Source organism: Sparus aurata, chromosome 10 (assembly GCF_900880675.1).
Source record: "Sparus aurata chromosome 10, fSpaAur1.1, whole genome shotgun sequence".
Classification (NCBI taxonomy): Eukaryota; Metazoa; Chordata; class Actinopteri; order Spariformes; family Sparidae; genus Sparus; species Sparus aurata.
Window position 1 is genome coordinate 25,713,566 of NC_044196.1, and position 14,157 is coordinate 25,727,722.

The following is a 14,157-nucleotide window of genomic DNA, read 5'->3' on the forward strand; positions in this document are numbered from 1 at the left end:
ATATGCAGATAGAGGAGACCAGAAATCATTGGCTAATTTAAGTCAGGCAAAATTTGAATTTAACACTATCATGCAGAGAAAAGCAGAATTTTCATTGTTTAGGTGTAGGCAAAAATGTTATGAACAGGGTGAAAGGGCAGGGAAATTATTGGCTCAAAGGGTGAAACAACAGCAAGCTTTGATCTCGGCAATACAGAATGAGAAAGGGGACATTTTTAACAGATACTATAGAAAAAAATAACGCTTTCCAATTATTTTATAAAAATTATACACATCACAAGATTCTTGGGATAGCTGTGAATTAAAAAAAATTCTGTCTAGGACTACTCTCCCGGCACTAACTGAATTGTATAGAGAGAGGCTGGGGGCATGCATCACACTGGGAGAGGTTCAACAAGGATTTCCCACAGACTTTTATAAGGACCTGTTGGCCCCGAGACTTCTTACTGTCTTCCAGGATGCATTCTGGAGAGGAAGCCTGCCGGAAAGCATGCAGAATGCAATAAATACGTAAGAAGGGCAAAGATAGATATTCCCAATAGTGGGAACTATTGACCAGTATCCTTAATTAACGTGACACACACACAGTCATACTGGTGGTGGTAAACTACGATAGTAGCCAGAGCTGCCCTGGGGCAGACTGACGGAAGCGTGGCTGCAGTTCAGCGCCTACTGCCCCTCCGACCACCACCTCAAACATACAGCAGTCATACACATTCACACGAGGCAAGGTGGATGAAGTGTCTTGCCCAAGGACACAACAACCATGATGCAGTTGGCCGTGCGGGGATCGAACCGCCGACCCTCCGAACATAGGCCGACCCGCTCTACCACCTGAGCCACGGTCGCCCAAGAAAAGCTTTCTCTGGACGCAGAGAAAGCTTTTGATAGAGTGGAATGGGAGTATCTATTTGCAATTCTTGAGAGGTTTGATGTGGGTGATGTATATATTAAACTGGTGAAATTGTTGTATGGAGGTCCTAAAGCAGCTGTCCTCACGAATGGGAATATTTCTAACCCTTTTAGACTATTAAGTGGAACCCAACAGGGCTGCCCCCTTTCTCCCTTGATCTTTGCCTTGGCTTTGGAACCCTTAGCCTCGGCAATTAGGAACGATGTCAATATTAAAAGCATTGTTTCAGGGCAAGAACAAACATTTTTTTATTATACACAGATGACATCCTACTACTGTCAAGTAACCCAGAAATCGCAGTGCCTCATATTTTATCCATGATTTGTTATTTTTCTCGTATATCAGGTTACAAGACAAATTGGTCGAAATCTGAAGCGATGCCTTTGTCTAAAATATGCCCTCCCAGTATTTGAAATAACTGGCATCATCATTGCTCGAGTTCATGTGTAGAGACCCTGGTGATACCACGAGCAAAGTTTCAAGTTGTGTCGAGCCTTCTTAGTGTTTTAAAAATAGCAATATTGATGCTAGCGTGAAAGTCCCCCTGCACTCCCATTGAAAATGAGTTTGAGCTGAAAACGAAAATACGGTCAATCTGTGCCTCTTCCATCATAATCAGTTAAGAAGATGTATTACAACAGCAGATAGAAAGGTCAAATTTGCAACTGTCTCTTGTATTCAAGAGCTATGGTGATCAGGCTGGAAGCTTAGAGGAGGGACATCCAGATTTTATGACGTGTTTAGAAAACATCAACCACCAAACTACCAAGGTGTTAAGCTTGCATGGGAAAAAGACCTTGGGGCACCTATTGACTGCGAGGTCTGGAAGGAAACAATCAGGTCCTGGTACACTATAGCCCGAGACATGCAGACACGGCTTATTTCATTCAGAATATTGAATAGGAACTACTGGACTCCAGCAAAAATGTCCAGGTTGGGACTTAGGGAAAATGGTGTTGGAGATGTGAGAAGGAAAGGGGCACACTGGTATATACACTACTCACAATAATTTAGGGATATTGTTATTTACATGAGTGCTTTTCCTATTTGGTCTGAATTTTAATGAAATAAGTAAAAGTTCCCTTTGATATTACTAATAATGAATGAGAAGAAACACCATTTTTTTATTAGTTTCATATTTAATACCCCAAAAATTTAGACAATAACAAGGATAGCCCCAAATAAAAAAAATTGACAATGTCAGTAGCGGGTGTTTCCACCATTTGCCGCAATGACAGCTTGACAGCGACGTCTCATGCTCCTCACTAGCCTCATGATGTTGTTCTGAGGCAATGCGTTCCACTGCTCCACAAGTGCTACACGCAGTTCTGCCAGGTCACGTGGGGGTGGGGTACGATCATCCAGTCTCTGCTTCAGCTGGTCCCAGACGTGCTCTATGGGGTTCAGGTCAGGGGACATTGCTGGCCTTACCATATGAGGATCTCCGACTTCCTGAAGTCGAGCTGTGACAATTCTGGCACGATGTGGTGGAGCATTATCTTCCATGAACAGAAAGTTGGGGGTGTGCTGGCGGAATTGGGGGATGACGATGGGTTCTATGATGTCTTTGAGGTAAGAACGTGCAGTGACTGAGCCATCTACAATAACCAAATCTGTTTTGCGCTGACTGGTGATGCCTGCCCAGACTGTTGCACCTTCTCCACCAAAGGGAACCCTGGGGACCATGTTGACCTCGGCGTATCGCTCACCCAGCCTTCTCCAGCAACGCTGACGACCATCATTTCTGTGCAAGGTGACCCGACACTCATCAGTGAACAGGACAGTAGACCACTGCTGCACTGTCCAGGTCACATGGTCTTGTGCCCACTGCAAATGTTCACGGCGGTGTCTTGGTGTCAGTGGAGTAACCTGCAACGGTCGTCTGGCATTCAAGCCAAAGCGGTGGAGTCGGTTTCGAATGGTTTGTCTGGAAACCCTAGTACCCCTCACATCTCGTAACTGGGCCTGCAGCTGTGTGGCAGTTGCATAACGATGTCTGAGTGCATAGGTCCTTAGGTACTGGTCATCGTTGCAGTCTGTCACTCGTGGGGCTCCACTCCTGGGTCTGTCATGAACTCTGCCAGTAGTTCTGTGTCTTGATGCAAGTCTGCTGATGACACTTTGAGACACACCAAGTTCACGAGCAACATCTGACTGCCTGCCACCGACCCGAAGGCGCGCTATGGCCGGGTGGCGCTGCTCGTCCGTTAAGTGACGTTGTGTGTTCATGGCTGTTTGAATGATGAACTTGGAATGACTTACTGGCAGTACCAGCTTTTTATACCCACAGAATGTTGAAATTGATGCCACATTGAAAAGGGTTGTCTTTTAGTTTGTTGGTATTGGCCCCAATATGTAAGGCACACTGTACACAGTGAGACCATTACGTGGAAAACACAAAATGAGGTGTGTCTATCACCCCAATACAATTGCCTCCCTATCCCAAAACTCTCTGAAGTGAAACAAACACCGTATGTATGAAATCCACTGAGTCTCTCACAATATCCCTAACTTATTGTGAGTAGTGTATGTTTTTACGAATGTGAGATGGTGCACAGCCTCTGGGTGGCTGTTATCCAATGTATCAATAAAGTACTGAAGGTAGAGTTCAGGGAGGGGCCAGCTTTATGTATTCTGGGTATAATGCCGAGGAAATCCGGCCTATCCACACAAATACGCACAAGCTAGCTCTCGCAACAGGGAACAGGGTAGTTTTGAGACACTGGAAGTCAGAAGAAAAGATTAGTTTTAAGGAATGGAGAGATGAACTAAGATTTCTTTTTAAGAACTTATTTATAAGATTAATAATAATTTAGATCTCTTCTTGAAGGTATGGGCTCCTTATTTGGAAATTATTGTAAAGTGATGATCATAATGGCTAATACCTGTACACTCCCCCATGCACCTTTTTATCTATGTAGGTTTAAGGAATAGTCATGCAACATTGGTTTGTGATGAATTTAACTGTCAAGAATGTGCATCTTATTATTTATCTTTTTTTATATTATCCATTTTATTATTTATCATTTGACCATTGTTATTATTATTATTATTATTCTTATCATCATCATTATTATTATTATTATTATTATATTTGTATTTATTTATTTTTATTTAAATTCATTTTTTTAATGTATCTTTTTTGAGTTTCTTTCACACTTTTGCTCGTTACTGTCAGGTTTGTTTTAATTTCTTAAAATGTCGACTTCATCTTGGCTGCAATGTTTATATTTGCACACTGGTTGTGCATTGGCATTTGTAATGAAAAGTCAATAAAGAAGTTAAATATAAAAAAGAAGAGAGAAAGTGGGCTGAAAAGAGACAGTCTGTTCAGTCCTGCATTGGTGTGGCAAGCTTTAGAGAAAAGTGGAAGAAAAATATATGGCAGTTGATTGCTATGGCAGGATGGATCACACTACATTGCCATCCAGCTTTAAAGATTCCAGTTTGTAGCTGTGGTGAATTCTAGGCTCCAGAGAGGAGATGACTTTCTGCAGTTGAACACTCTGGTAGAATATGGTAAGACAACACTGATTATGTTGCCGAATGAGCTCACCTCTCTTCTTGGCCTGGGCCACCATCTCTTCATACTGCTGTCTGTGTTTCTGTGCCTCCTCAGCTGACTTGGCAGGCAGATTACTGTCACACACAAACATCAACGGCAAACGAAACAGGTTAGTGACTATGTGTTCCCTAAGCTCAACATGCATTATTCGTGTCAAGCAGGTTTGTGTGGTATTAAGAGAAAAACATACACAGGCAGTGGAACAGGACAGAAGCCCTCCCCTGACTCTGCATGAGTAACTATACAACTGCAACTTAAATACCATGTGGAAGCTTTTTTGAGGTTTCAATGACACCAAATTTAAAATGTATTCTTTAGAAATGGAAGACAATCATTTGTGCTGATGAAGACCATTTCATACACAGGGACAGAGTGAGTTAATCAACATCAGTAAAAAATTCATAATCTAAGCAAGCTTGATTTAGCAAGCGGTGGTCTGCTCTTGCTCCACTTTGGGGATGAGCAGCAGAACAGCGACAGGATATTAATCATTCACAAAGTCTTGATAAAAAGTAAACAACAGGGTAGATTTTAACTGGCAAATGTCTGTCTAGTGACTAAATCTCCAAAGGCTTTCCAACACACTGGCCAGGTCAGAAAAAGAGTTTTGATGTAATTTACAGGTGCGTTGCTTATATCCTCTCTGTTGTTTGTGTTGGAGTTTGACACACAAAGGAAAACTTCATGGCCAAATGAGAATTTATGAGGTGCACTTAAATGAACAATGAAGGGTTCACTTTTTAATAATTAAATACTGAAATCATACGCAATATGCATACATTTTGCCTGGGGTAAAAATGCTTAGCTGGTGGATATTGTCAACTAGCAGAATCAATAAGTTAATATTGACCATTTTTTCCCCTAAAATTAACTCAAGACTTCAACCATGTTTACTGTTCTGAGTTAACTCCATCTGCTGATGAACCCCCGAGATGTTTACTTATTATAAGCTACACTGCAATTATGATCTACTGTTACACTTTTTCAAGAAAATGGTGCTTGTTTTCTGTTCCAGCATACTTAATCTGAGTTCGGAATACTTGTGTGACGCAAGGGTGACATCTGATTGCAGTGCAAGTTTTTTCAAAGCCATTTACAACAAAAAACAACAACTTATCTTCCATTCTACAAATACAGATATATCACTCTTCTGGTTTATTTCTACCAGTAGGGGGAGGCAGTGAAGTAGACAAAGAAGTGGAAAGTGCCATGCAACAACAGGCGTGAGCAGCAGCAGAACTCAGTTTTGAGTTCATAGTTCTAGCTAGATTTCCTGTGTGTTCACAAGGAAGTTTATTTTAATTCATGCCATTGTTTCATTCATTCATGTATTCATTTTTCATGTTTTCCCAGCACATGTGCTAATCTTGCAGCTGAGTAGCAACACTGAATGGAAGATGACCCTCACCATATGTCTGTCTGTATGTTAATAATGGAAAATGCTGAAAAAAAAAACAGGGAAATGGAGACATGCTGCCAAAAGGCTTTCAGCAGCACTTCTCTTTCACTGCCTGCGATACAAACAGGGACACAGTGAGACCTGAAACAATACTGAATATTGTCTAATGACCCGGCACTGGAAGGAGGACTGATACACAAGGAATGACGGAAAGATGAAGATAGAAAGACAACAGACAAGGCTTTATTGTCTGATAAGCAAACTTCCGTGGCAGTGAGGCAGAATGAAAAATGTGGGATATTCCAAAGACCCAAAGGTCTAAGACAGTGTGACTACATACGCAGGTCTGTCCTCCAGTATAAGTGCAGTGGTGGAGAGGGGCTCAAAGTCCAGGTTTTTCCTCACACTCTGCCTAGGAGACGTCGGGTTGCCAGGTCCAGCTCTGCCACTCTTTGTTTCATATTCCTGACAGACAACAAAAGTGGGGTTTAAATTACAACAGTGTTTCAGGGAAAATAACTTCCTTTCAGGTCAGTTTCATTTGGCCTATACTTACTGTCACACTGCTGCCAGCAATGAGAGGTCTGCAACATTGGCGCACACACACACACACACACACACACACACACACACACACACTTACTTACATATACACAAACATATATCTATCAATCAATCAATCAATCAAATCAATCAGAGCTTTTATTGTCATTTTGTTGTACCAACAAAGCAGCACAACAAAAATGAGATTAGGTTTCTCCAGGATCAATAACAGAAGACACAATAAATAACACACAATATATAAATATAATAATTCAAAACTAAAACTATGACTAGGGGCTCGTGAAGTGCATCAGTGCACATGCTCCAGATCATCAGTTCATCAATCTAACAGCTTGTAGAAGGAAGCTGTTGATAGTTGGTCTGTTAGTTCGACCTTCGTGACTGATGATGTTCAGTGCCCTGCTCCTGCAGCGGCTTTGGGAAGTTCTTGGACAGGGTGGAGGGAAACTCCGATGACCCTCTCAGCTCCTCTAACTATTCTCTGCAGGGCTTTTTTGTCTGACATACTGCAGCTGGAATACCATGTCGAGGTACAATATGTCAGAACACTCTCCACCACACCACTGTAGAAGGTCCTGAGGATGCTGGTGGGGAGAAAGTTTGTTTAAGCTTCCTCAGGAAATACAGTCTCTGCTGGGCCCGTTTCGTGATCCCTGAGGTGTTTTTATTCCAGCTTAGGTCCTGCGAGACCTGCACTCCGAGGAACTTGATGTTCTCCACTCTCTCCACTGTGCGACCACTGATGCTGAGAGGAGCGTGCTCAGGCTGTGACCTCCAGAAGTTGATAACCATCTCCTTTGTTTTGTGTTTAACTTCTTCTCTGTACATTGATTAATCTTTTCTATGAATGAGTCCCACCACTGTGGTGTCATCCGCGAACTTGATGATCTGGTTCCCCTCGTGTCTGGATGCATAGTCGTGTGTTAGCAGTGTAAACAACAATGGACTGAGTACACAGCCTTGAGGAGATCCAGTGCTCAGCGTGATGGAGTTGGAAGTGTTATTTCCGACACGGACAGACTGAGGTCCCTCTGTCAGAAAGTCCTGGATCTAAAGACATGTGGTTGTGTTCAGCTGAGTAGGAGGAGTTTCTCCATTACTTTCTGTCAGTCAGGACATCTGCTAGCTCACCACCGCAGGTTCTGAGCACATGTCCCAGAATGTTATCCGGGCCTCCTGCTTTCCATGGATTGACCCTGGTTAAGGTCCTGCATGTGTCTGCTGCGTTGATCTGTGGGGTTGGCCCGATAGATGGTGAAGAGGGACCATCCCTCCCTCTGGTTGTCAGGTTTGGTGCTTCAAAGCGTGCAAAGAAGTTGTTGAGCCTGTCTGGAAGAGAAGCATCATCGTCGTTGACCCCCTGCCTGGACTTGTAATCTGTCAGAGCTTGGACTCCCTGCCACATCCATCTGGTGTTTCCTGTGTCACAGAGGTGTCCCTGAATTTTCTCTGCATAGGTGCCTTTCCCAGCCTTTATTCCCTTTGAGAGCGCAAACCTGGCTGAGCGGAGAGCAGTCTTATCTCCCACCCTGAAGGCTGCGAGTGCACCTCTGTAGTCATCCGAGGTTTGCGGTTGCCACGTGCAGTGAAAGTCTTAATTACAATGACATCCTCTGTGCACTTTGCAATGTAGCTGGTTACCACCTCAGCATACTCTTCAATGTCTATCTGATCCCCCTGAGAGGCTGCTGTCTTAAAAACCTTAAAAACAGTCCTAAAGTGCTGATTCTGCCCCCTCAGGCCAGGTCTGGATTTGTTTATTCACTGTATACACTGTATAGATATACACACACATACATTCATATATACATACGTATACATACATACATAAATAACAATATAATAATTCATATACTAGGTTGATCTTATGTTATTTCAATGTGCATTGTGTTGTGCATCATGTGACTGCTAGCAGATGCCAACAGCCATGCGAACAATACATGTCATATTGCTTATTACCAATTTAATACAAGCTGGATTTAGCAGAGTTGTCATACAAGTTGCTAAATATATTTCTAAGATCTAAGGATCTTCATCCAAAAAAATCAAAATGTTCCTAAGATTATCAGCAGAATGTGATAGATTAACAGTTTTGATGTTTTAAGGTTAATTTATTGTGTTGCAGAGATATCTATTAAAGTTAGCACGCCAACTAGCTAGCCCTGGCACATCCCTGTCCAAAGCTCCTGTGCTAGCAGTGTAAACAACAATACTCCCCTAGTCCTGCAAGTTCCCAGTCCGGACAGCTAGCTGCGTGGCTAACAGAGGTAATGGCAGATACAGTTAGCAGTAACTCTGGTGATATGCTGCCCCCTGTTTATTTTGAGCATGAATTAGTAATGAAAATCCTGGTTCAGTCGGGTTGCATAATACAAACTAGTTTAGGCTCAAACAGCTGACTTGACTGGACTAGCAAAACCAGAGTTCGACTCAACATAAGGGTCACAGCTGGCCTCAAAACTACTACTGTGGTCTGACATAGACTGTGAGGGTTTAAAGGTCGGGAGAGGAAAGAAAGACATGTAGGCTACATGAAGCCATAGACAAACACAGAATTGTCTTCTTCGTCATGAAAACCTTGTGACAATGCACTTGTGGCCTCTGAGCATTTGTCAGCTGGCATCTAATGAGTCTGGGAGTTTGATGCAGACCTAAAGAAAGAGGCCATGTGACTTTTAAAGCCAAGGCCTCCCAGCAGTTTGACAAAAGGTCATCTAGCAGCTGACTTACATGTTCTGTGTGCACGAGTGTGTGTGCGTCTTAGCAGCTCTGAGCTTTAATCCAGAAGTCAGCATTAAGGAGCTGACAAAGCACTAGTTCAGGGAAAACCTTCAGAAGGAGGCCTTTGGAAAATGCTACTTTGTCTAACTAGTTAATTAGGAAGCTACTGTAAATAGGGCAACTGCAATATGAGTACACACACACCCCCCTCTGCATGTCCAAAATGGCCTCCAGTGTGTTGAGGAGCTGGTTAATAATGCAGGCTGAGGACTGCAAGCAATCAGCTTAACACTGTGCTGCCATAGGGACATTCGCATTGATCAGCACTGGCTACAACAACACAGACAGGAAAATCCATTCCTACAAAAAGAGCATGTGTGTGCGTGCGTGACTGTTAGTGATGCAACCAATGTTATTAATCTGTCTGGTCCCATCCATTGGCCCTGAGGGACAAAAATGATAATTGAGTCTGACTGAACTTTTGCTTGATGAGGAGGAAAGAACATCAGAACAAACGGGAGATATTAAAAAAAACTAAAAACAAACAAACAAACAAAATGTAAAACCACCATTAATTAATTATAAATAGACAAACATGTATTTATGGAGCAGGTCAGAATGCTAAATTCTTTACAGAATGAATAAATATGCCAACAAAAGTAAAAGCAGTAACAAGTGACAACAGCCATGCTAGCAGCTCTGTGAGGCTCTTCTTAGGCACCACAGGACTTTGATCTAAATGTTAACATCGATGCACTAACATGCTCACAATGGCAAAGCTAAAATTCTGGTGTTTGAGGTTATGCTTTCAATGTTCACCACCTTGGTTTTAGAAATATTCTGCCATCACTGATTATTTACTTTTTTTCTAAGTTACGTGAGATGAGCAAAACTCTGACAGCTGTTGAATTTGAATCTAGGGAATGATTAGCTTAGCTAGAAAAAAACCCCCCAAAAAACAGGAAGCTGAAGAACAACGCCAGGCTCTCTGCATGGGCAAGAAGAACATTTCAACCAACCTCTAAATCTTACACACATGCAACTTTGACCTCATGATGAAGGTGCAAGACAAAAAGTCAAAAAGGGCAATTTGTATGTCTCAATCTATTTAATAGTCGAGATATTTCAGTTTGGACCAGAGCAGTGGACCAACTGTCAAAAAATTTGTGATGCATGTAAAATGAAAACAAATATTAGTAGAGCAGATGTGTGACTTATTAGGTGCAAGTCCCAAGTAAAGTGACTCAAGTCTCAAGTCATTTATTTTCTGTCAAGTGAAGTTGCAAGTCTTTCAAGTCAACCTCTCTAATAAAAAGGCAAAAAATATTTTATTAGGGCCCGAGCAGGGAACCTGCGAAAGGTTGTTTTTCGAATGATTATTATTATTATTATTATTAGGGGACCAAGCCCGAGGGGCCAAGGGAACCAGCAGACGCATTTCCTAGGACCTGCAGTGCTAGGAACCCTATTGTAATTGTAAAGATTTTTATTTTTCTCCCGCTAAAAGTGGTGCTGCAGGCTAAACCGTGCAAGGGAGGGCGGTGCAATTTGGAGGGTTGGTCCAGACTCCTGCGAATATCTCAGACACAAAAAACTACATATATCCACCTGCAGGGCGCGCTATAACCTAGGCAAACGCGTTTTTGCCTATAACTCCCACACCAAATGTCACACATTCAAAAACCTTGTATCCCCAGATTCCCTGAATGGAGCTGAATCACTTTGCAATTGCCCACTTCTGCCTTAAAAAAACCTATTTTTTTTAACTCCTCCTTGGGATTTTGTCCGATCTGCGTGAAATTTGGCAAGTACACTCTTCACCTGCACCTGATCTAAAGTTATCAAAAGAAATTTGCTCGGTCAAAAAATGCGCAAATTATTAACAAACAAATTTCTATACCTAGCTATAAAAATGTAAACTGTTTGATATCTCGGTCAAACTATGTGCTATTAACACCAAATTTCAGATCCTTGGTTGCCATGAGACTGGGAAGGGATGAACCGAATTTGGCGAATTTTGGCCACTAGGGGGCCCTAAAAATACGGGAAGTTTATATCCCTTGAACAGCTACACCGATTTTTACGAAATTTGGTCGGTATGATGTAGGGCCACTCCTGAGGCCATATCTTGAAGGTGGTCATGACTGGTCAATGTGGGCGTGGCTTATTACAACAAATCCAAATCGACACACATTCAGCCTTTTTTTCACTTCCAGTGCACTTTCCATTACAGCGAATACCAAGGTTAAGATGTTGGCCTGTGACCTCACTTTTGCCCCGAGCCCGTCATCCTTTGGGGCCAACTTCCGTGGGCTCTGCGGTGCGTGGGGTCCGAGTGGCGCAGGGGGACTTGGTTCATAACTGCTTGCAGTTCTAGTTTTATTCATTTCAGTTCTTTTATTTCGCCTACCAATCTTGTATCATTACCTCTGTTATTTCAACTATTTCATGCAATCTATTGTAACGTCCTTTGTAATTGTAAATTGTATTCTTGCTTTGTTCTGTCAAAGCACTTTGTAAACCCTGTTTTTAATTATATATTTTTTTATTATACTTTATTTGAATGATATTTGTACAGTATTTAATAAGCTGAAATTCATTACATTTGCGGATGATACAAATTAATTTTGTTCAAGGCCAGACATTAAATAAGTGTTGACAACAGTAGAAAAGGAGTTGATCATGTTAAAAGAATGGTTTGATATCATAAGTTATTATTAAATGAAAATAAAATTCATTATAAAAATTCAAAAAAAAATGTATGGTGTTTGGTGGTGTAAGGGCTAATTGTGAAATCAAATTATTCCTAAATGGAGTAAAAATTATAATTATGGAGTATATGAAACTAAATTCTTGGGAGTAATTTTAGATCATAAATTCAGTTGGAAGCCACATATAGAATATATTAAAAATAAATTATCTAAATCTATTGGTATTATTTACAAAGCAGGGGAATTGTTGAACAAGAAATGTCTGCGTATATTGTATTTCTCACTTATAATGCCATATGTCATATTGTGTTGAGGTTTGGGGAAATACATGCAGGACATATATAGACCCTATAATTAATCTCCAGAAAAGAGTTATTAGAAAAATAAGTAAGCTTCCTATCATGAAACCACTGATAAATTATTGATAAAGTCTGGCATCTTAAAATTCTAAGACATTGTATACCAAAAAACATTAGACATACTATTTTGTTTATAGAATAAAAGTCTTCCCACCTGTATTCAACAATTTTTTTAAAATTAAGAGAAAAAATATATAATTTAAGAGGGTTGGGTGTCTTTGAAATATGCAAAGTGAGAACTAATGTTAAATACAGATGCGTTTCATTTTTGGGAGTTAAATTATGGAATGTACTTGGCGATTAATTGAAATTGTGTAGATAATTGTTGAGTTTCAAAAAAACATTGAAAGGTAAAATAATTAGGGATTACAATGTAAAATGACAAATGTGAAATGATTAAGAAGAATAATTTAGAGTAAATTTTAGGGCTGTCAAACAATTATTTTTCTTTAATCGCCATTAATCGCATTTTGTCCATAGTTAACTCGCAATTAAGCGGTGGGCTCTCTGCATCTGCCATGTGTTTGGCTTGCAAATGATATTTGAGACTCGACGTACTTCAATGGTAACTCATTTCATGTCGACAGTATGTGCAGATAACTTTGGTCCTATCGACCGAACCGTTCATAAGTCCTTTCTCCATTTCCTTTCGCTTTTCAGTCCACCGTGTTTTCCCCGAACCACTAACCCTGCTTCTTCTTCTTCCAATTCCCTTTCTTATTCTTCTGCCACCGTCTGGATCAAGACTACAGGTGCCATCGATGGCCGTAAATCAAACAATGCGCGTTTCTTTTTTTTTTTTAATACCGAACGTTAATCGCGCGTTAAAAAAATTTACGCCGTTAAGAGGATGTTGCGTTAACGCATTATTAACACGTCAACTTTGACAGCCCTAGTTAATTTTGATACGTTTTTTCCTTCTTTGAAATAACCTGAAATAACCTTTCTGGATTATTTTATGGATTGTACAGGATAGGCAAAAATAAGCCTTGGCTTCAGCCTATTCCTTTTTCGGTTACAGAGTTTGTCTAAAATTTTGTTGCGAAAAAATGTTTAGAGGAAGCATGTATGGTAATATTTTGTCAGTTGATTGCACATAAATTAAGTATTGTATATTGTAACCGAAATAAAACTATTCATTCATATTGTAGAAGCACTGACAGTACTTTATTAGATAAGTATTTAGACTATTATACTATTTAGATAAGTAAATTTGTTAAAGAGGATTGTGTTTTATATTTAACAGAAAAGTTCACCAGTAAATCTTTGTACCTGGCAATAGTGAACACACCCTTTCTGGACTGTGCGGACCGGCTGGTGGGGGTCTTTACTAAGATCTTGAACCAGTCACACTCCCAGTTCACTGTCCCATCCTGCCTGTAGTCCTTCACCATAGTACCCCTGCCCAAAACAACGAACATCACCACTCTCAACGACTATCGGTCAGTAGCACTCGCCCCTGTGGTGATGAACTGCTTTGAGAAACTGGTCTGTAGTCACGTCATGTCATTCTACCCTCCCACTTTGATTCACACCAGTTTGCCTACATGGCTAATAGATCGACTGAGGATGCCGTGGCCACAACCCTCCGTGCTGCATTGTCCCACCTGGAGCAGCAGGGGAGTTACGCTACGCTGCTCTTCTTAGACTTTAGCTCTGCTTTTAACACCATCCTCCCCCATAGACTGGTGTCCAAACTGTCTGACATTGGAATACCACACTCCACCTGCCTTTGGATTAGGGACTTTCTGACAGGCCGCACTCAGCGAGTAAGAGTGGGCCCCCATACATCCACGGTCCCCACCCTCAGCACTGGCTCCCAGCAGGGCTGCGTGCTGAGTCCTCTGCCCTATACCCTCTACACCCATGACTGCACCCCCGCTCACCACAGCTACACCGATGTCAAATTCGCTGATGACACCATG

The 14,157-nt window shown here is 41.3% G+C and overlaps 1 protein-coding gene across 3 annotated transcripts in view; it reads right to left on the reverse strand.

Annotated features, from left to right (window-relative positions):
- tbc1d14 (TBC1 domain family, member 14) overlaps positions 1-14,157 on the reverse strand; it is a 121,849-nt gene that overhangs the window by 50,072 nt on the left and 57,620 nt on the right. For all 3 annotated transcript variants that reach the window (XM_030430666.1, XM_030430667.1, XM_030430668.1), the window contains 2 exons: positions 6,218-6,342; positions 4,470-4,552 (listed from right to left, as the gene is read on the reverse strand). In XM_030430666.1, coding sequence (XP_030286526.1) covers positions 4,470-4,552; positions 6,218-6,342 — 208 coding nt within the window. The remainder of the gene's footprint in view (positions 1-4,469; positions 4,553-6,217; positions 6,343-14,157) is intronic.